Genomic DNA, 23,319 nt, shown 5'->3' on the forward strand with positions numbered 1-23,319 from the left:
TCATCCAGCATTCCGGATGCGGTGTGCTTGCCTGCCTCCTCTGGTCCGTGCACTCTCCGAGGGCAGACAGACAGACAGACAGGCTCCTATCCATCCCCGTGTCCCCCTTACGCAGAGAAAACGCTGATAACTGCAGTTGAAGGGAGACACGGCCTGCAGGGCAGCCTGCACCTCAGCGAGCCGGCCTCCCCGTCCGTCTCCTGAGCCCCCAGACACAGAAGCTGCCTCCGATCACTTAACATTGTCCTGGACCAGGTTACGCCCACTTTGGCCACGTCCCACGGGGCCACCTGATCCACAGGCAGTCGGTCCACTACTGGACAGAAGCCTAGAATTGGAGAACAGTACCTAAGCTCAATAGTCCTAATGAATCAAACCGGTTAGGGTCTCTCTCTTGGGAAGTTGACTCCAATACACAGAAACGTCATCAGCTAGTAGTGATGGGCAAAATTAGAAAGGGACCGAGGAAAAGGCAAACAACAGAGGCCATGAGGCAAAGGAGATCGTGGTGCGTTCTAGTAAACACAGATAGGGCAGAAGAAAAGAAGGTGAGAGGGTAAGTTCTTAGAGGTAGAAATAAGAATTCTTGCTTCTGGTGGATAAAAATATAACGCATTCACTACAGCTTCCTTGGATAATGATTGGCCAAGAGTACATATTTCTTTAACGAAATAAGAACTCGTTCCTACCATGAGCTCCTACCGGGTAACAAGGGGAGAACAAGACAAATCTATTGTTCCCATGGATCTTTGAATCTAGCACAGAAGCTGAGACTGGCAATAGAAGACTGACACTGATCAGTAGAAACAACTGTGAAAAGCATTACAAGGAAGTCATGCAGCCTCTCACAGAAACACAGAAGGTCTCAGTCATATGTCCCATTGGTCTGTTTTTCCTAAGCTGCCTAATTATGTGGTCTTTCCTGAATTTTAAGAGGCTTAATTTACACCTGGATTCTTTTCATGCTTATTTTCATTTGTAACTGTACATGAAAAGGCTAGTTACAAGGGCCTACAAAATCTTCAAAATACAAATTAGCTTCAAAATACAAAGAGAAAATTATAAAATATAAATCCATACATGTATTATCCACAAAATGTAGTAGCGCCAATTCTAATGCAGTTCAATGCAACCCTCACTCCCCCTACAAGGTAACACTTGCGTGGTGTCTGTACTCTGCCAGACATTGTTCAAAGTGCTTTAGAAAAATCAACTCATACTAATCCTCACAGCAACTATCTACCATAAAACCTGGTATTACAATCCTCGTTTGACAGATGAGGACACTGAGGCAGACAGCAGTTATGTGACGTGGCCAAGGTCAACAGCCAGTAAGTGGCTGGACCAGGATTTGAACCCAAGCAGTCTGATTGTAGAGCCTGTATGTTCTTGAGTCCAGATTCAATTTTACTTAATATGGTGATGTAGGTAAATTTTATTTCAAAATATCATCCAACAAATATTTATTGAGCATCTATTCTATGTGGGTGCTGATCTGGTGTTAGAGATACAACAGTTGAACAAGGCAGACCAAAACTTCCCCTCCTCGTGGAGGGGATACGGGTAACATACAAGAGAAAGAAGTCAATATGAAGTCCGTTAGCTGGTATAGATGCTATGGAGAAAACGAAGCCCGGAAGAGGGGTGTGCAGTGCTGGGTGAGATGGTGGGGACAATGCTAAATAGGGTGGTCAGGGAAATAACCTGCATAGGTGACGCCGGAACCATGACCTGAAGGAAGTGACGGGAGGAGCCATACTAAGTATGTTTTATGCGCTACTGGAAAGAGAGAGCCCTAGCTCCGCGCTTGGACCTGGGACAGTCTTTAAATGGCCCTGGGTTACACTAGTGAGCTTCTGGGGTTTGCAACATAAAGAGCTCAGCCTGCACAGCGAGCTTGATGCTGCCAGCTCAGGAAGCACAGATGATGCCACTGAATGAGCAGGAAAGACGCAAGCCTCCTTGTGTACCCTGAGCTGGGCTTTGTGTAGGGTGATTTTATGAGGTGGCAGTGCTGACAACTTATGAGCTTTATTCTTCCCAGTTTCTGAAGTCGATACGTCAACTATTCTAGTCTGCCTAGGTCACCATCTGAAGTGGTTCATTCTGCAGCTGTTGGGTGGACTGTTCCACGAGTCTCTTAGGTCTAATGGTTCCCAGTGCCGTGCAAGTCCTCCATTTTCTTATCAATCTTCTGTCTGGATGTTTTACCTACTACTGACAGTCTACCCAACTTCCATTTGAAATATCGAAATGCTCTACAATTATTACAGGACTGTCTATTTCTCCCTTTGAGTCTGACCATATCTTCTTCTACATTTTGACTCAGCATCGGCTTGTCTGCTATAAACCTTTGTTTCCAGAATTCTGACAAACCTAATTTGGATACTTTCTGCTTATTTCTCAGTATTTCTGGGGAGAGACAGGAGGCTGGGAGTTGCCTAGTCCACCATTTTGAACATGGGTCGCCTAAGGTGACTTTTTGACATAGCTCTCACCAGCGCAGGACAAAAAAGAAAGAAAAAAAATCCTTTTTTTTTTTTTTTTTTTTCTCTCTCTCACAGGGATATTTACAGATATGAACATAAAAGCTGAGCTTCTCCAGGAGGGCTGAAAGCCTCCTTCCAGCATCTATCTCTTCCATTCATGTTGGCCCCTGAGTTTCCCGAGGAATCACAGAGCTCCTTGAAATGTATCATAGATTGAAAACCAGTTTAGAAATCATTGCAATCCTGACACTTACATACCTTGCACCTGTGCTCTCATGTCAGAAACAGTTAAACGATAACTTTGACCTAGACAGTCTTGCTTTTCTAATTTACCTGTTTTCAAAAAACTTTCTTCCCAACTTCTAATTAATGTACTTTCATTGAGAAAATTTGGAAAATGTGAAAAAGCACAAAGAATAAAATGATCGTGAACCTGTCTCCTAGCGATAACTGCTGTTAACATGTTGACATTTCTCACACTAATAAAATAAGGCTAATTCTGGTTAATATTTTATATATAGCAGTTTCCACCTCGGCGTCCATTTACTTAACACTGTTACTCTAGTTCACGCCTGTGCTGACATTGTCATGGCTACTCTTGGAAGCCTATCACATAATTTTATGAGAGAGGACATGTCACGTATTGACTAACCCTTCATTCTCCACCCTAAATGACTGTGCCTCCAACACTTTTCAATAAAACAAAAGCAGGCTGTTCGCTCTGTTGATTATTAGCATAATGATATTTCAAGGTTATGGGTTTCAACATCCCTGTCATCTGTGCCTACCAATTAAGTAAACTGTGCCCTATTGACGTTGTTTTTAAACATTGAAAGGCAACAGAATGGCTGCTTTACTTTAAAAGAAAAAGCTTTCCCGAAACCCTAACATGAAATAAAGAAGCCTGAGCGCTTACAGTTGAAGTGTGCACGCGTGTGAGCCGGCAGGGTGAGGAGGGCAGGACGCTCCTCACAGCCAGTGCGGCCTGGCCTTCCCCTCGCCCAGGCCACGCCGCCCAACCTCAGGGCTCCGGGACAGGCTCTGAACACCCCGTGCTCTGGGACGTGTCCTCGGCCAGCACCGCCAATGAACTGGGTGACCGCACCTGCGTCTCCTGTGGCTCCTCCACTCACCGTGCCGGCCTGATACACTCACAGAGGACTCCCTGGAATTAAAGGCCAGGGCTCCAACATGCGGGAAGCAACTAGGGCACACCCATTACTCGCACTTGTAAGACACCTCAGGAACTGTCCCCATTGAGAGAGAGAGATCAGTAGTGACAGCTTAGTGGTATCGTTACACTGTTATGTTATTAATACAAAAGAGATCATTCAGGGGGTGACTGGTTAGCTCAGTTGGTTAGAGCCTATTGCTCTTACAACAAGGCTACCGGTTCGATCCCCACATAGGCCACTCTGAGCTGCGCCCTCCACAACTAGATTGAAACAACTACTTGACTTGGAGCTGATGGGTCCTGGAAAAACACTTAAAATAAAAGAGATCATTCAACAAGTATTTTTTTAAAAGGATGGTATTAGTGGTTACATAACACAATAGAATATTATGGAATAAATAATTTCTTCCTCATTCAAGGTACTGTTTGAGGTACTGTGGAGGATGCAAAAATGGTGACAATATAATCTCTCTCCTAAGTAATACTTAATACTCTGATGGGGAGACAATTTACATACAATTGTGCTACAAAGCAAGTCAACGTACCAGACACCATGTCAAGAAAATTTCAATGTGTTTTGAGCTAACGTAGAGAAATTTTGAAAATGATCAATCCACTAACAGCCTCGTCAACAGATGGCTATTATTGGATGCAAAGGGTAATAACTGATGCAGAAGGAAGGGCTAAAAAAAGGGAACAAATGCTTCACTGCTTTGATCTTCAGAAGATAACTGCTCCCCATGGAGAAAGCATGACATAGGAAGGAGCCAGAGACAAGTCAAATGTGAGCTTTTTGCAACTGGTGCATTAGCCATGCCGTGAGTGGAGAGCTGGACGGGAACTGTAATGAGGGCAGCGTTATGAAGTTGGCGCTGGCACTGACAAAGCGTGGGTAGGGTCAGGATAGGCGGGGAAGCACACAGTTTAATGGGAAGAACACGCGCCAAAGCCCGAAGGCGGAGAGAGTTCCATGAGGAGGATGGAAGGAGGCGAGCTGGCGGAGCACAGGGCGCCGCTGGGCCCCAGGGGGCTGAGTGCGGGGCATGAATGGGAGCTGCTAAAGGCTGAAACAAATAGCAGGCAGTTATGACGACTGTACAATTCTTGAAGAAGACTGTCACAGGTATGGAACGCAGTCATGATGGAAGAGAAAAGAAAAAAAGGAGGGCCTGAGGGTACTGGGGTGGCCTGAGACGTGGATACTTGGAGAGAATCAGAGGTGCCAGGCAGAGATAAAGCCTCTGAAGGGACAGTGAAGTCACATCAGTGTCAATTAAAAAGTCTAGTTCCCGATCCTCTACTGCAAGTTTAATGGTGAGCTCTGGGGTGCGACTGAGGACCAGGTGACCCTGTCCATTGATGGGGTACTGTCCCACAGATGGGGGAAAATAAAGTCTCTCAGGGTGCTGGGGTCTAGAGAGATTGTTTTTAAGCTTTCCTTTCTTTGCAGCCATTGGAAATAGAAAACAAGAGTACTCATAATAGAAAACACCGGAGTCGCTCTACCTGAAGAACTAGTTCACACACGTGTTTTCTCCTAATAATCTATCTCTAGGAAGGAAAAAGACACGGAGAGACTGACCCCTCTTGCTTTGATTGGAGCAGGCAGACTGGGGAGACTGATGTAAGAATTCTCACCTTCTGCTGGGATGTCGGTGGTCCCAGCGTCTCTCAGCCTGGGACCACCGACATGACACCCCATCCTTGCCGCCAGAAGTGCAGGTGAGAAGTCTCCTTTCCCACACTGCCCCTGGCGGCATTACAAATGCATTCCACAGATTCACCTCCAGCTTTAGGCTATCCGCACTGGCTATTGGCTGTATACTTAGCGGGTGGACTGAATGCTAGATGTGACGATGCCACAGCAGTGAAGAAACTGGCAACTCACGTTGTTCCTGACTTTGGTATCCTTTAGGGACTGACTCACACCCAGGAACTCATTGTACAGTAGAAATAAACCACTTCCTTGAAAAAACTTGGGGTCATTAAAATTTCATACCCTCACCATCCCCAATCATCAGGGCAAATAAAACCTAAGAATCTTGACATCAAAAGGACTTGAGGAAAAGTCTGTCAAGAAACTGGACTCAATGGCCAGAAACATTACCTCTGGCCCTTATAAAAACCTGGAACATTCCAAATAGAAGACATGGATTAACCCCTTTTGCAAGAGTGTTTGCTTGCCCTGTGCCTACTGGATTCAGTAAACAGTAGAGGGACTTAAGTGAACAACTGGATACTATAACTAGCTATATACAGGGACTAACTAGGATACTTGAAGGAGATCACCAATACGCCAAACGCACACAGCCTCCCCTGACTGGCAAGCCTCACCATCCCTTTTGACCAAGAGATTGGGTGTACATCAAGGTTTTCAGAAGAAAGCACACATTATTGAAGAAAGCATTTTTATGGACACTGGCCACATCACTAGCTATTACAGCTGGCTCATAAGCCACCCTGTGTCACTGGGGGCAGCTCAGTTGTTCCCCTAATTAGCTACCAAAGACCAAAAATTGCATACGGTCAGGCCAAAAATCCGGACTAAGTTGGTCAGGTAACAAAACCAAGCCTTCTAGCTGCTAAGGCCTAACTGCAGGCCTTCTGTATCAGCTATTTCACAACGGCTTCTGCTCCTACAGACTGACCAGGACTACATGGACGAAGGAGACATGCAGATGCCAACACGGCAGGTGACAAGGTATACCAACCCCCAATCTGGTCACAATTTCCATTCTGATCTTATCCATGAACAATACCGGTCTTTTTATGTCATGTGATGATAAGGTACATAAAAGGTTTCCATCTGAGAGGTCAGAACGACGTGGACTTGGATTCCTGTCACCCTCTGTCACCAGGTACTCCACATAAATGTCCACCAAATTACTACCTCTTAAAGTCAGCCACATAAACATACTAGACGAGGTGTCATAGAAAACCGGCATATGTATCACAATTCTAAGTTCTTTTCAGCACTGAGATCCCTTTTCTCAGGCTTTGGAAGTCACCATTTGGGAAAGGCAGTTTGAAATCCTTCCAGAGTAATAGAACAAGAGTTCAGTACCACGTTTTCCCGAAAATAAAACCTAGCCGGACAATCAGCTCAAATGCGTCTTTTGGAGCAAAAATTAATATAAGACCTGGTCTTATATTATCTAAGACCCAGTCTTATGTTATAGTAAAATAAGACTGGGTATATTATATTATATTATATTATATTATATTATATTATATTATATTATATTATATTATACCAGATCTTATATAAAACCGGGTCTTATATTAATTTTTGCTCCAAAAAACACTTTAGAGCTGATTGTCTGGCTAGGTCTTATTTTCAGGGAAACACGTATCACTATGCAAACATAAGAGTACAAAGGAAGCCCTTCAATTAGAAGTTAATAGTTAGCCTCTGTTGTACTCTATAATCGCCTCACCTGGACACACTGACATCACAAAAAGAAGGAAGAGGTACGCCCTTTGCTGAAGAATGCTGCCTCTGTATAAATCTCTTGGGACATATAGACACAAATCTACTCCCTTTGAAGGACAAGATAAACACTCTTGATCAGATAAAAGAGGCTCAGTCATTCTACGGGACTGACCTATTCCCAGGGAGGGAGATTGATTTAATGGGAGGTGGGAAAATATGCTTAGATTGCTTATTTTCTGTTTACTCATTCTCATTCTAACCTATGCTCTTGTCTCCCTTTCCAGGTCCCTTGCCACTTGGCCACAACCCAATTCTCTCCACAGCCACAAATTCCATTTTTATGTGAAATTTCTAAGGAAGTTTCAGACAGGGGAAACGAAGTGAGCCCAGAGTATGTCACCCCAAAATATGCCACTTTGGCATGTTGATTATTTTGAATTAAATGCACGTGAGAGATGGCAGGTGAGAGAAGGGCACTCTGACCTTTCTGTTTCTTCCTGAAACAAGGAGATAAAACTCCCATGTGAAGAGCCCTTCCTGTACTAGGAGGAAGAAAAACATTCTTATCACCAGAGATGGGGAATCAAGGCAGGAAATCCACACAAACAAACCTCCTGAGACTAACCCTTATCTTTCTTGTCATTTCTCCACAATTTACCACCCCTGTGTGTCATGCCGTGTCTCTGGTCCCGCTCCCCGCACAAGAACGCAGGACATGATCACCAACGGAACAGCCACGGAGCCATGGATAGGGGGTTCATACCACCAAATTCTCGCTGGCGGCTGGGTTGGAGGCACAGGACGCAGGCTCCATACCACGCACAATCCACCGTCCTCTTCGCTGCCAACCAACCAACTTGCTGGCCGCAATCCGCACTTGCTAACCACGCTTGCTAACCGTGTCATCTGCAATCCCCGCTTGCTAGCTCAGCCACGGCAGTTACATCAGTGGCTAATGGCTCACTGGCTACAGCTGATGGCCAACTAGTCACAGCTGATGGCCGTCTACTACCCGAGCCAGCACCTTTCCACATGAGGCCGAGAGCCTGGAAACTGCTCTCTGGGACCCTGTCCCCACACTGTATCTTGTTTCGTTGTCTAAAAGGTGTAAAAACTGTCAGCTCTGGTTGCGTCTTCAGGTCTTCGTGCTCTTACGAAGGTTCTCATGTGCATGTAAGAAATAAAACCTGTCTGCCTTCCTCCTGTTAAGCTGTCTTCTCAGTTTCTTATGGCACTTGACTGCTGGCGACTCAGGGAAGACAGAGAAGCCCTGCTGGCCTGCAGTGGCCCATCACTGCCTCCTGGTTGCGCTCTAATCTCGCTGGGGCTCACACTCCCGAACCCATGGGTGATTCTTAAAGTCACTCCCCTGAGGTACGTGCAAAGTCTCCTGTTCTCTGCCCCCTTAGAAGCTCCCGCTGGTTAATTATCATTTCCACCTCATTATTAAATCCACTTCAAAGACTGACGGAGTGCAACATGCTGGGGGCAGACCAAGGCCCATCAGCGGGGCCCCCCTAAGGCCTTCGGGGAGCACAGGGACCAGAAGGGACGCCCTGGGCAGTCCCAGGGCGGAACCGTCATCTGACGGGAACAGGAGGTGACGGGACTTCCGGCCCCGCCAGGGCAGTTCTTCCAGGGGAACCCGAACGACCAGCTTCCCGCCGGGAGGCCGCAGGCGGAGCGGGTGGGGACCGCCCTGCCGCTCGCGCGCCTGACCGCAGTCACGGACGCAGCGGGCCGCGGGCGGCGCCTGCGCGCTGCGAGCTCGGGCACCGCCCACTTCCGGGGCGGGGCCCCGCGCCTGCCCGGGCGGCCGCGCTCCGTCGCGTTTCTGGGCGCGTGAACGCGGAAGTGCGCGACGCGGGGCGTCTCCAGCTGCTCGGACGGCGACGCGCGGCCGGTGCGCGATGGAGGGGGGCGCGGCGGCGGGAGAGGGTCGGGACGGGCCCCGGGAGCGGCGCGGCCCGGGCGGCGCGGCGCGGCGGGAGCAGAACCACCGTGTGCAGCCGCCGTGCGCGGCCGGCCGCTTTTCCAAACACTCCTACTGGCTGGATCTCTGGCTGTTCGTCCTCGTCGACCTGGCGCTGTTCCTGTTCGTGTATCTTCTGCCCTGGTGAGTCCTCTGAGTGCGGGGTTGACGTGGTTAGCGGCCTGGAGACGCTCTCCTCCCCGGGGGTGCGGGCGGATCAGGAAGCAGCCCCGAGAGCGTGGGGTCCCAGGCCTCCCAGCCGGCGCGTGGGGTTGGGGCGAAGCCTGTGCCGCGGAAGGTCCTTCCCTGGCTCCTCACCGGGGTCTTGAAAGCGGTGGGCTTCATGCGTTTGTTTGCTGATGGTTTTGGAATGAAACCGGCGGGTCTGTTCGCCACCACGAAGGAAACGAGCAGTTCCGTCGCGTCTCGGAGCTCTTCTCGTCGCCCATCGGGGCCAGTGCGTGTGAGCAGCCAGCTCACTGGGGTGTAGTGAGGCCTAAGTGAGAGAGTAACTTATCCACGGCGATGCGTTTGCCCGGTGCCTGGCAGCGTAAGCGCCCCGCCAACGCGGCCGGTGGTCGCCAGCGCTGTGGCCGGGAGCAGGCCGCGCAGGGATCCAGACCGGCCCAGACGGAGCTCGTAACTTCTCTCCCAAGTGCACCTGTTTCCCAGGGTCCCCACTTCAGTAAATGTTAGCTTTGCCCGCTCAGTAATCCTGCCGGAAACCTGGGGCCTCTGATAACCCCTCCCCCGGCCCTTGTCACACGCACCAGCACATCCCCAGACAATGGATAAGGCACAGAATTCTGTAGCGTCCACTTGCAACATCCATCCTCTCCATGTTCATTGCCATTTAACTCTGAAAAGACAGTCCTGGCGGGGGATAAAGGAAGGGAACGTAGAGAAGCAGCACAAGAGGGACAGAGGCCTGAGGTGATAAGGGACAAGTGGAGGAGGGAAGCAGTGAGCCGAGGGGCCATGGAAGAAAAGCAGCCGGCGCACTTAGACCTAAGCAGCTCTTCAGACTTGGGAGGTGTTTACTCACCATGTAAACGTCTTCGCAGTCAGCACGCTGGCGGATCTGCACCCCTTGCTAGGGAAGTGGGGCTTCTTTCCCCACCTCCAAGGTCTGGCCAAGACTCCGAGGTAAGCTCATTGTATGAGGCCCCATTTTCTCAGCTTTCTGGGTGGTGTGGCAAATGAGAAGACAGAGGGTTGAGGGGGGGATGGAATAGGTGAGCCATTCGTACAGGCTCACCTGTCCTCCACGTCCCCTCCTTTTTTGGTGGAGACTGATACCTCGGTATGGTGACTTTTTTTAATGACCTGAATTTTCAGCTCTGGGTAGAAAATGGAAGCCTTGGGAGGAATGGTCCAGACCATTTCTTTCATTGCTCTTGTCAATATGTAAACCATTTAGGAATAGGCAAGTAAGTCAATTTCAGAAGTTGGCATAAAGTATTAAATGAGAAGAAACAGTAAACATTCTTGAAAATCCTCGGTTTTTACAGAATGGTTTGCCTGATACCTAAATTAAGAAGTTGGCTCCTGGAGTGGATTGAGGACGACTGCAACTTCTTGAACGAGGAAGACAGGATTGTGTGGCAGAAGAATTTCACACTCCAAGGGGCCTTCCTTTCATTGTACACATTGTGACTCACTTGAGGACTATAGTACATGGGTAATAATCTCACCCATTCATGGCGCAATTCTTAAAATTAGACTCTGATTCAGGTTTAACAGCCTTTTTCCAACATCTGACAGATTTATGGGAGCTGAACTCCAATATACAGGAAGCTTTAGTGTAGTCATTACGAACGATAGTACCGTGTTTCCACGAAAATAAGACCTAAGACCTCACCAGAAAATAAGCCCTAGCGTGAGTTTTCAGGATGACACCCCCTGAACATACGTCCTAATGTGTCTTTTGGAGCAAATATCAATATAAGACCTGGTCTTATTTGGGGGGAAACACGGTAAGGTCTAACATTTTAAGGGTTGGCTAGGATTTAGGAGGATGCAAATATATAAATTAATAAAGTACCTAAAAAATAAATAAATTACTCAAAAGCAAAGGAAGGATATTGAGAAAAGGACTTAAAAGCTATACACAAAATACAGGTCCACAAAGTACTGGCTGTTTTAAGTGCCAGTTTAATTTTTATAGACTGAGTGGGCCTGTTGTGGCTTCCAGATTGATATGATCTTAAAGAGAATATGTAATACCCAGTGTTGGGAAGCTCTTACCCGTTCCTTCCCCTCCCTTCCTTTTAGGCCCTTGAACTCCCTAAAATAGGACTATGTGTTTCAAACCTGTTTTGATTATTGGGGTTACATTAAGAATGCTTGTGGCCAAGACATGTTTATTTTCATAATTTCTGTTACTTAAATACTTCAGCAAAGTCAGTATATTCAGTCATTCAACAAATATTTGAGCACTTACTACACACAGGTACCACAGTGAACAAAACAACAATCGTTGCCTTCATGGAGCTTACCTTGCCCTTTTATCTAAGTAAGAAAAGAAGTGACATTCCAGGAGTGCCCAGCCGGTGACACTGCCAAAGCAGCCACTCTAAGCCTCCGATGTGGTTCCTTTTGTAGAGCAGATACTCCTTCATGTAACAGATGTGAGAGAGCCTCCTCGCTGACATTGGGGGCATTTGATACATGTGAATTGCGTACTTACTTGGGCGATGTTCCCCTCAGAATCAGGGCATAGATCTGGTAAACTCTACATCCTCTGCCTTTTAGAACAGCACTTAGGGTTAGAGTGAAATCTGGGATTGATTTTTGGAGGATTTTAACTGCCAGCTATAAGGTGAACGATTACGCCTTCAGGGTATTGTGGCATCTGTCTGAACATAACCTTTTATGTAAAGGTTGAAGCATCCAGAGAAACACAGCGCTGGGATTTGCTTGAGTATACCAAACATTGTATGAACTGTTTTCGTGCTGCTTGTTAATTTGTCGAGTAAATGTTTATAGCTAAATTTGGTGTGATTTGCATTTGTTCTAACAGATTACTTGTTACAGAGGCTGTGCCAGTATTAACAGTTCTCATATAGCTTAATGTTAGGTCACACACAAAGATTTACAAGCTGTGCTACCTTTCTGAGCCTAAAATCAGCCAACGACCACAACCATCGAACATTCTAAGAATTTCCAGTACAGGGAAGATGGAGGAATTTTAGTATTAGATAGAGCATGGTTGTAAATGGCACACAGAGATGGTGGCCGTGTGAGGGTGGACTCTTTCCTGTATATGATGAATGAGAGATTGTGCCTCGCACTGAACTGTGCCATCTCGAGTACTGTGACTGCTTAAGTACCCACAGTAAAGGCCTTTAAGAAGTGGATAAAGGGGACAGCAAGCAAAGCTGGCAAACTTGTCAAGACAAAAACAGACATGAAAAGAATAACAGCAATGTGATTTTAATCTGGTAAATTTCACAAACATAATTTCATGTAATAGCCATTTGAAATGAACTGACTGATTAGCAAGTGTGAGGGAGTCCGTAGGGGATCTGTTAACCAGAAAATTTTAGGACATCAACTGCTCCATGTACCTAGTCCCTAAATGGCATGGGAATACTTTCAGAGACCACAGGATATTTAGGCTCAGTAAGGGCACTTAGTGTAGGTAATGCTCTAGGATAAGGGTCATCAAGCTATGGCCAATGGGTCAAATCTGGCCCACTGCCTCTTTGCAACGCCTGTGAGCTAAGAATTATGTTTATGTCTTAATGACTTAAAAAAAAAACTTTCATGACGTTAAATGATGTGAACCTCCCAAGTTTCACATCTGTGAAACTGACATTATTTATAGCTTGGTGCAAAAGTAATTGCGGTTTAAAAGGTTAAAATTGCAAAAACCTCAGTTACTTTTGCACCAACCTACTACTTGTTTAGGGCTGCTTTCACCCTATACTGGCTGAGCTGGGTAGTTTGTTAACAGAGACCCCATGGGCTACAAAGCCTTCAATATTTACTGTCTGGCTCTTTAGAGACGGTCTGCCAACTCCTGGAGGAGCCCTGCTGCTCTCCCTGGAGTTTAACTCTTAGGAGCCTCCTGTGATAACATTTTATGGTCAGTGATACTCCAAGTACCTCTGAACTTTAAACTCACATTTCCCATGAAATACATAATCCACATGGGAGAGAGGAAGCCATAGTTCACGACAAGAAATGCAAAGGAAAGCCCAACCATATCAACTTAAAAATCAGTTTATCTGAAAAACAAAACTAAACAAAAAACTGGAGAATGATTTCATGTGTAAATGGAACATTTGGAAGATAAGTATTCTGAACATTACAACAGCTGTTGGTTGCATGATTTCAAAAGTTATAATAAGCTTATAACAAGAAGAAAATACCTATAAAAGTAAATAGGCACCCTAGAAATAAAAGTACATGTAATGATTAGTTACTAAATAAATATGCATTCAATCTACATTTGGAGTGCTGAATCAACATAAACACAAAGGGTCAGTTTCTAGTTTGTTAGTACAATTACATAATTCAAGAGGTTTCAACTGGACAATTCTTAAAAAGAGCCAAACTTGAACATTTCTATTTGATGTTTGCAACTCAACTGTGAGTTGAAAATACAAATCTATGAGATTGTTGTTAAATATCAGAAAGTAACTATTTCAAATAACACATTTCTACTGGGCATCTTGACCAAATAGAAATTAAACAAAAAAAAAAGTTTTTGAAAGTTACTAAAAATACTTGAAGCCCATTTTCTAATATTTTACAATATAATAAAAGCAATATTTAAATACACTGATATTTCAAATAGAATTTTACAAAGTTTACAATATTTACAAATGCTCCATACTAAAAGTTATGTTAAAAATAAGCTTTCTTAAAAGATGAAAATTTAATTTACTTGATATTCAAGTATTTCCAAATTAAGAGAATATAAAGTAATAATCACTTACAGGTAGAAAACGCTATTTAAAATGTCTCTGGTTGGAAGATAAATTTGACCAAGATTTGGTAACTGGGTGAAGTCAGATTTTTACAAGCAGTTATTTTCTATTTGTCTAGAAGTAGTTTCAATCATTTACATTTTGGAATATTTTAACCATTTATGGAATTGATCAAAATGTTAAATTTACTAATTAGTTTATATAATTATCAAGTTATATTTATAAACTTGATACACATAAGGAAACTTTTAATCCTATAATTCTCAATTGTCTGCAGTGGACAATATAAAACTAAACCACAATTTACTAGCTTAGTACGAAATAAAGTGACAACTAATGAAATAAGGCAATAAAAGTAACATTTTCATACTTGTAAGGTTATCATAATAATGGAAAATTATTTTATTTAAAAATAAAGCCCTCTCCATGAAAGTAGGGTAAAATGACTATTTGTTTAGAGTAAAAAAAAAAAAAAGGAGGGATGCTCAAAATAATACACTTTATTAAAATTAAACCTCTATATGAAAGGCAGAAATTTAATCTGGAAGCCCAGAAGGGGTTTCAGATTCAAGAATCAGAAAAATCAAAACAGGCTGACAGCTTATAAACAGGTAAGATTACAGCAGGGAGAATTTAGGCAGTCACAGTGCGATTCCCAGTAAGACGGCACCAGGTGAACTCCTAACACTGGTTATTAGCAGCCCGAAGTAAACTGAAAACAAATGAAACCCTTTCACATTTCATATAAAATTAGAAAAAATGTAACAGGATAAAATAAATATGCTAAAGTATTTTAATTATGTTTAGCTTACCCTGCTGAAGTAATGTTTATGCATACGTGTAACAAAGGCCTAACTCAGGTGTCCTGAAGATAAAAGCTCTAGGAGCAAAATTAAATTTTCTTCTGTTCTGACCTTGAGAATTGAACTGAAAAACTTTACCATTAAGGCTTTTTTTTTAATACTTTCAATTTCAAGGGTCGATATTTTCTAAGACACTTACAGAGGTCACAGGTAGCAGACTATCACAGAAGTCAGAAACATGAGTGTTTTGGTTCCCCATGAGAAAGTGCTTCATGAAACAAATTCTGCTTTGACTACACAAACTGTCTCACCTGGCATTTTTTCATGAGCATAGTTTACCAAACTACATACATGAGGACTGGTTAGTACTTAGGGGTCTACCAAGCACAAAATGAAGGGACGAATTCCATTTTTATTCCACAGCAGCATATGGTAAATGACCTTGTATACACCCTGATGTTCTATCTTTCGAGGCATGCCAAGACTATTCAAAGGGAATTCTAAGTTTCCCAGTAAGTTGATTATCACAAAATAAAAACTACAAAGTTAGTGATTAATGACTTAATAAATGCCATGGTTTTAATTTTATTTTCACTAGGACTGGTCAGTCGATTCCTCTTCTATTTTAATGGCCTCTGAGTATTAGCATGCCGGTTTCATAATTTATCTATTACAATGTATACTGGGGTTATATCTTTGCTCGGAAGGGCAGTTTGAACCAAGACTATTATATGACACAGGTCCCAGCCCTCTTTCGCTCTGAGCTGTTGAATTCTCATTACAGAGGCCACCGCTTCCTGGAAAACAGAGCTTGGGCCTCTGATGGTATTTCAATCTGTATGTATCAGTCATGCAACTATCAACTGAAAAATAGGTAGTTAATGAAATTGTGTCACTTGGGCAGGTAGCACTGGAGTCTCTTTCTGGATGGCACCATGCATCGACAACTGTACCCATGTGTGCCTGGAAAGCATCAGGTGAAGAGCTGGATGTGTAGTTCGGTGAGTTGCCCACTTGCTCTTTCACTTGAAATGTTTCCTTGAGTCTTTCATCACTCATGTCTGTACTCACTGCTGAACCTGGTTCTGAAGCTGCACTTAAACTGTGGTTCGGAAGACTAGAAGAGTTAGCTTTGAACAGCTCTGTAAGTCTGACATCAGGTGAACAATCACTTTTCTCTGGCTGTGGCACCCTGGTTATAGCGTATTGTTTTGGTGGTAAAGGGGGTGGTGGATTGCGGAGTTTTGGCATCTGACGACCATCTGATCTACAGGTGGACTGAAGTCTACGTCCGCTGGATGGAGAGCCGTCAGAATGACACTGCTCCATCCCAGTCTGCGGCTGGATGAGAGCAGCACTGTCTGGCTTCAACCCAGCAGTTCTCACGTGTGAGGACCACGATGGCGATGGCGAGACTATTTCATCACAGTTCATTCTCTTTCCAGAAGCAGAATTGTCATCGGTGTGAAGAAGTAAACCTGCTCTCTCAGAATTTTCTTTATCGAGCCACTCAGAAAATTTGCATTCACTTGATTTTTCAAATTTCTGTTCATCTGACTGGTGGATATGCTCACTTGCTGTATGGTCCTTGAGTACTTGTGGGCTGGACAAAGGGAATGACTTTCCATTGGTTTCACGTACATGAGGCCTGAAATATAAAAACAAAAACAAAGCTAAAACACGACATGCAAACACTGACAACTGGAGGAAAAACAAACACTGGTCCTGTAATTTAACCTCCCAATATACAGTTTGTTATTTTTGTAACATAACAACAGAAAGGGAAAAATATTTGCAACCATTAACATTTTATACTCTCTGAATCCAAAATCTTTATGCCAGAATACATGAATGCTTACCAGAAACATGTCATTACTAAAATTTCTAATAATTAGAAGTGTTAATTTAAAAAACAACAACTTAGAAACACAGACCTGAAATTGCATTTATTTGTGACAAAATGTAGCTTAAGGAAAATGCTATAAGCAAACACTTCAATTCCCTAAAACACTCCCCAACCAACATCAAGTTTACAGCAGTAGAGGTTCTTTAATTTTGATACATAATGCTATACGGAAAGTATATTGATTTAAAATAATTTAATTAATCAAGACTACCTTTATTTAGGTATTAATTACCTCTATTTAGGTAATAATTAACTTCTAGGTGAGGATAAATGCCATCACGTTGCAAATTATTTATCGTCATCTGATTGTTTTTACTGTGTGAACTGCACAGGATTCAATGAGTACAGAATGATGAAGAGTGGAGGCTTCCCTGGGTAGACGAGCTGCATTCAGCTCCATTGCTTTGGGCAAATGCCTTAATCTAGGCCCCAAATTTCCTCCTTTGTAAATACCACCTACCTCGTAATGCTGTGAGGATTGAGACACCGTGTTATACCTGGGACTCTGCAGGCCCTAAGCCTTAGGACCACATCCTCGAACAGTCCCCACTAAGACATGCATCACGATCCTGTGGACCCACTGCTTTCAGAGTACTCAGTAAGCATGCCTTTCTGATAAAGTGCTCCTATAACACATGCATTCAATAAAAAAGATTTTAATATTTCCAAATATCTTTGATTACCTTTTTATCAAATGATTTTTTATTGGGAGATGTGATTCTGGATGGAACTCATGAGATTTACAGCCTACTTCCAAGTTTCCGAGGTCTTTTCTAATGCCTGAGGAGGGAGAAAAGCAAAATTATGTAAATGATCTTTAATAATTTACTCCATTTATAGTTCTCCATAATTTACATAAAGTTTTCTATAAACAGGTAATTCTCTTCCAATTAACAAACAAAAACTAACTCTTCAAGACTAAGCTCAAATAAATACCTCTTTTTTGAACCCTTTATACAAAATGAATGTTTTTTCCCTCAGTTTATTACACTTGAAAGTATCATCAGTGCTTGAGTAGTGCTGTTCCCCCTGGATTGTGTGGAGCTGTGAGTCCCCTTCACAGGAGACGCACTGCTGACAAAGGGGCGGGGAAATCCTGCTGTGAGGACAGACGCCTTGGGTTGAAGTCTGGATTCACTACTGCTTGGCTGGTACCTTGAAGCCTCTTCACCCCTTACAATCTCAGCTTCCTCGTTTCTGTGATGAGATAATGGTATCTATTTGACCTACCTCACAGGAATATTAGGAACACCCCCGAATTAAAACATGTAAAATGGTATAACACCACGAACTCGCTACCATTTGTTGACTCAAGTTGTAAAAAGTTGGTAATAGTTATTTCTTCTTTAAAATTGAACACCATTTATTGAGAAGATGACAAACTCTGTCACTTCAAACAACGACAACAACTGCTAATGTTTATTGCCAATGAGGAAATTCAAACTTTTAGATGAGAATGAGAATTTTGGAAAACTAGTATGCACCACGAATTTTGTAGCTTCCCAACAATTATAGACTTTCTGCTAATATCTGTGGTGATATTAACAGGTGTGGTTTTAAGGAAGACATTACATAAAGAAATGTACCAACATTTGGAAGACTTGCATAATTTATCAAACTAGTATTTCTCAAATGGGGATACATGGATGTTACAAAATCATTCTTACATAAAATAAATCTTTCAATGAATAAATAAAGTGTTCAGATGTAATGCCTAATACAATCACTTAATAGATAATAGCTATAGAAACAAAAGCTTTTTGAGGTCCCCGATATTTTTTAATAGTATAATGATATTGTGAGGTCAAAAAGTATGAAAACCACTGTTCTAGTTGATTTAAAATAGTTGCCTTTTTAAAAGCTCAGTCACAGCTGTTCTGTGAGACAGCACCCTTTTTATACCCAAGGAAGTTAAGTGACCTACCCATGCTAACTAGCCGGTAGGTGGCAGCACTCACACCAGCCGAGGGTTAACTCCAAACCCAGCGCTCTCCCCACCACCAGAGAGCGCTCGTGTGCACAGGCCACAGAAATACAAGGTCACCATACAGAATCTGATGAAACTAGGCCACTGGTTTGAACATCAAATGACATGATACACTTTAATGTGCTGGTACCCACAGAAGATAACAAAATATGTGCCAGTAGCTTGAATTGTCAATCAATTGCCTATACTTCTGCACAATTCTACTAAGTTTTTCTGTAGTCTCATTTTTAGATGAACTTTTCATCATTTATCTAGTTTCTTCTCCTTCTCATGCTTCTGCTTTGTGCACCAAATCTATGAATTGAAGACTGCAAAGTAAATGAAATCAAAGGTATTAAAGCAGCAACTTTATTTTGTAAACAATAGCAGTGAATTCTATCTTAGATAACCTTTTATCCCTAAATCGATATTCTCGGTTTGTTTTAAAAATACTACCCTCTCTCTCAAAATTCAGTTGGATTCTACAGTGGATCAAAACATCTAAATATTACCTTATGAAAAAAAAAGTCTATTATTTGATTTTGATCAGGTTCTGCAAGTTAAGTCTTGACACAATTTCCAAGAAAGAACTATGAAATATACATGAGGATTTAATGCCCGATCTGGATGTTCACACAGTAAACCACACCTCTCAGCAGCAGAAACTTCAGATAGGCCAATGCTGGGAACTCCTGCAAGTCCGGCGTTCATTTGTTTAAGACTGAACTCTTACTTCCACCCCATTGCAGTAAGCTCCTTACTGCACTGAGGTGTGTCCCCTGCCTGTCACTGGCTGCTCAGTGGCTAGCACAGTGTCTGGCACATAAAAGACGTTCAGTGAAAGTCTGTAGAATGAATAAACAATTGCATGAAAAACATACTGGCTTTCTTCTTTCACGTCACCGCACCCGTCCACCCTGTTCCCAACTCAGTGATGCAGGACCAGATAAGCATACAGAAGATCAATTCTTCCTACCTTCCCGCCACCTATTTCAGGTCTCTCGAGTGCCATACGAACACAATCACAAAAATAAAAGACAGTCTAATTTACCCCAGTCCTACTGGCTCGTAAGCTTGACACACACTGCCCGAGGCTCAAAACTGAAGCCTCTCTCTCGACAATTACTTTATGATTTAAAAAACGTAATGTCAAACAGAACCTTGATAATTTTTTTCAATCTTTAAAGCCTGAAAAATTCATAAGGTAAAGTTACATTACATTTTCCACCCACTTTGATTTTCACTTTGGAATGTTTACTTTGCTTCTTAACTTATCCCTAATTTCAAGTTTAATATTCAAAAACACCAGCAGCAGCAGTTAATCCTTAAGGAATTCTTTACTTTTGTTCAAGTATCCGTACAACGTAAAACCAGCAGCAGGCGGCAGCAGAGGCTTTGTAAACACATTTGAAATTCTAATATCACTATGGCAGGCATTCAACCACATGGTCTGACTTCAGAATTCCAACTAACTTAAAAATAGATGTGTTATTTTTCTCTTCTGCTGACTTAGACATCCGTGTGTCTTTACGGGGAATTTTGGCTCCAGGTTCTTTGCAAATCTAAAATAGCCCGATTTTAACACTTGGCACAGAAGATACCTCAATGTCAAGACAAGAAGCTTTAATTCATAATGCTGATTTTACATTGTATGTAAGAAATCCAAATATGTACTTCATCTGAAAAGATGACCTAGGTGTAAAACAATTATGTAGCAATAAAATCAAACTGCCGTTTAAGACAAAGTAATCTTTACTCCTGTTGTGTAGGGAGATTTCAGATTATAATAGTAGCACTACAATTACAAAGCCTAAACATTCAAGAGCAATAATCTAAGTAATGATCTCATTTACAATAAAAATACATTTTAATAAAATTTGAATACTTTAGAAAAATCACAAAACTTTAACTGGATAAATATTTCTGGCTAAATTGACCATGTACCAAAAGGAGAGAGATACTTTAATATAAATAATCTACCCTAAGAGATAACTAAATTTTGGGTGATACAAAATAAAAAGGCAGAAATCAGTAACTTCTTTTGTCACTGGAATTACAATTTAAAGAAAAAGCAAATAATGCTACTTTTGCTACAAATTAAATTTCAATACTGAAAGTTTATGGTTTTAAAAAATACATAGATAAATATTTGGTGATGCTGGGCCACAGCGACACAAGAAATTATGTGTCGATAAACACTGCCTCTCAACAGTCTGTGAAATGCTTAGAAAAAATAAATTTAGTAAGCACAGGAACAAAACCAACTGTAAAAAGGACCTCTTTCTCTTGATACACTTCATAATGTATTTATTTTCAATGAATACACTCTGTAGTTTACCCAAAAAAAAATCCCAGAGGATCATCAAGTTTATGCACATAAACAAACTCTTCCAATAAAACATTTCCATTTACTAATTCCAGGATTTACAGAGTTAAGGGTGATCTGTCTCCCTTGATAGTGGAGGAACAGACTCTTTTATTAAGAAATTAAGGGTATTAACCGATTTTTTGACCACTGATTAACTTCTTTCACTGTCATTTCCAAGATCAGGATTCTCAGTTGGAACGAATCCTGACTTCCACAGTCCACTGAGATTAAGCCAAGTACCACAGACTCCAAAGCCAATGACGTTTCTGAAAAGACCTCATAATAATTCCCTTGAGATTTGTTAGGTGTAATCTGTAAATATCCCAACGTATATTGGTTTCAGTAGATAACCTGACCTCATAGAGAAGAGAGGCCGTGAGTGGGCCCACTCAACTGTCCGTCTAGCAGTATACACCGCAGGGTACCTGCACACACCTTTCTCTCCCATTACAGGAAAGCTACATCCCTGCCCAGCGTGTCCCTCTCCCATCCTTGTTTCATTCTCACTTTCCCTCCCGAGATGGCGCTCCATCCATCATTGTCCTGTTCTGTCCTGTTCACACCTTGCTCTCCCTGTGACACCCTCAGCCCCTCACCTGCTGTAACACAAAAACACACCTACGCTCCTGGCTTCATCCTGTCCTCCCTGCACTGCTTCTTTGCTACTCACAGCAAAGGTTTGACAGACGTGCTAAATCCATTTCTTTACTTCTCATTTATTTACTTTCTATTCTACTGTAATCTTTTTTTTTAACTTTTTACTTGGAAATAATTTCAAAAAGTTCAGAAAAGTTGAAAGATTAAAACGCGAACAAAGAATACCTGTGTCTCATTTACCTAGACTCACCTATTATTACCATTTTTGCCCATTTTGTTCCCTGAACCATTTGTAAGTTACGAACAACATGGTGCTTCACGTGGAAACACTTAGTTCCACCTCAGTCTCGCTTCTGTTCCTCGAGTTCCGCTAAGATCACGTTGACTATACACCACTGACGACTCCCTGCTAAATCGCACTGGGGCTTTTCTTCCTTATTCTGCTTCACCTGTGACCGCTCTTCTTCTGGAAGCTCCCCATCTTCCTGGCTGCCAGCTGCTCCTTATACTTCCTGAGTGGCTGTCCTCCCCACCCAGGGCTCAGCTCTCCTACTCAGCCAACTCCTGCTTCCTTCCTTTGTCCATTTTCTGCCCTGAAATCTGCACTTTTCCTGAGTGACAGTCCATGTTTGTGGCATTCGATACCGATGTATGCGATGCCACCAAATACATGTTTCCTGAGACCTAGACATATGCTCCTAACTGCCTAATAAATCTGTTTACCTAGACCTGGGGGGGGAAGGGGGGGAACACAGATAGCATCACACGCCAATGGGAACGGAGGCCAAGACCAGCTTAAAGAACTATGGCAGGCTCTGGAGTTTATTAAATAAAAGATAATTTTAACATCTGCCACTTACATAGTTAAATAAAAGTGGGTTACACGAAACCACAATAAGATACCATTTCGCACCCATTAGGATAGCAATGATAAAAAAAAAACCAGTGTTGGGAGGATGTGAGAAGTCGGACCCATGGTGCCTTGCGGGTAGGAGTGTAACAGAGTGCAGCTGCTGTGGTGCTTCCTCAAAACATTAAATGCAGGGCTACCAAAGGAGCCAGCAATCGCACTTCTAAAGGACTGAAAACAGGGTTCGCAGACATTGTCCATCAACGTTCACAGCAGCATTATTCACAGTGGCCAACGGGGAAACCACCCAAATGCCCATCAGCAGATGACGGAGAAACACAATGTATTGCATCACACAATGGACGTTCTTCAGCCTTGAAAAGGAATGGCACTCTGATTCCTGCTAGACATGGATGAACTCTGAGGACGTTATGCTGTGAAATAAGCCAGTCGCAAAAAGACAAATACTGTATATGAGTCCACTGATCTGAGATTCCTAGAGGAGTCACATTCAGAGGACAGAAAGTAGATGGTGGGGGCCAGGGCTGGGGGGAAGGGAACTTGGGCAGTTAGTGTTTAATGGGGACAAAGCTTCAGTTTGAGAAGATGAAAGAGTGCTGGAGATGGATGGTGGTGACGGTTGCGTAACAGCGTGAATGTACTTAATGCCACTGAACTGTCACTTAAAAATGGTTAGAATGGCAAATTTTGTTCTGTGTATTTTTCCACAATAAAAAATTTATTTGTAAGTGGGTTACATACTTACTCTTTCATATTAAATGGGGAAACGTACTACAGTGCTCCCCTAGCAATGCACTCTTGAC

The 23,319-nt window shown here is 42.8% G+C and overlaps 2 protein-coding genes and 1 long non-coding RNA gene across 7 annotated transcripts in view; 1 reads left to right on the forward strand and 2 right to left on the reverse strand.

The window, feature by feature from the left end:
• Positions 1 to 10,460, reverse strand: part of LOC109454136 (uncharacterized) — a 54,242-nt gene extending 43,782 nt beyond the window's left edge. Inside the window, exons 1-3 of the mRNA XM_088792678.1 lie at positions 10,327 to 10,460; positions 9,387 to 9,564; positions 7,722 to 9,125 (exon numbers count right to left, since the gene is read on the reverse strand). Coding sequence (XP_088648804.1) covers positions 8,526 to 9,125; positions 9,387 to 9,564; positions 10,327 to 10,460 — 912 coding nt within the window. The 3' untranslated portion in view covers positions 7,722 to 8,525. The remainder of the gene's footprint in view (positions 1 to 7,721; positions 9,126 to 9,386; positions 9,565 to 10,326) is intronic.
• Positions 10,461 to 10,579: 119 nt separating this feature from the next.
• Positions 10,580 to 17,384, forward strand: LOC109454133 (uncharacterized). Its single transcript, XR_012498260.2, has 3 exons — positions 10,580 to 10,749; positions 15,713 to 15,809; positions 16,082 to 17,384. It is a non-coding gene; the product is annotated as an uncharacterized LOC109454133 (long non-coding RNA).
• Positions 13,280 to 23,319, reverse strand: part of USP53 (ubiquitin specific peptidase 53) — a 43,828-nt gene continuing 33,788 nt past the window's right edge. For all 5 annotated transcript variants that reach the window (XM_074338559.2, XM_074338560.2, XM_074338561.2 and 2 more), the window contains 2 exons: positions 17,398 to 17,494; positions 13,280 to 16,456 (listed from right to left, as the gene is read on the reverse strand). In XM_074338559.2, the coding sequence (XP_074194660.2) occupies positions 15,472 to 16,456; positions 17,398 to 17,494 (1,082 nt within the window). In that variant the 3' untranslated portion in view covers positions 13,280 to 15,471. The remainder of the gene's footprint in view (positions 16,457 to 17,397; positions 17,495 to 23,319) is intronic.

This window comes from Rhinolophus sinicus, chromosome 15 (assembly GCF_057876585.1).
Source record: "Rhinolophus sinicus isolate RSI-liver-muscle chromosome 15, RSI-T2T, whole genome shotgun sequence".
Taxonomy (NCBI): Eukaryota; Metazoa; Chordata; class Mammalia; order Chiroptera; family Rhinolophidae; genus Rhinolophus; species Rhinolophus sinicus.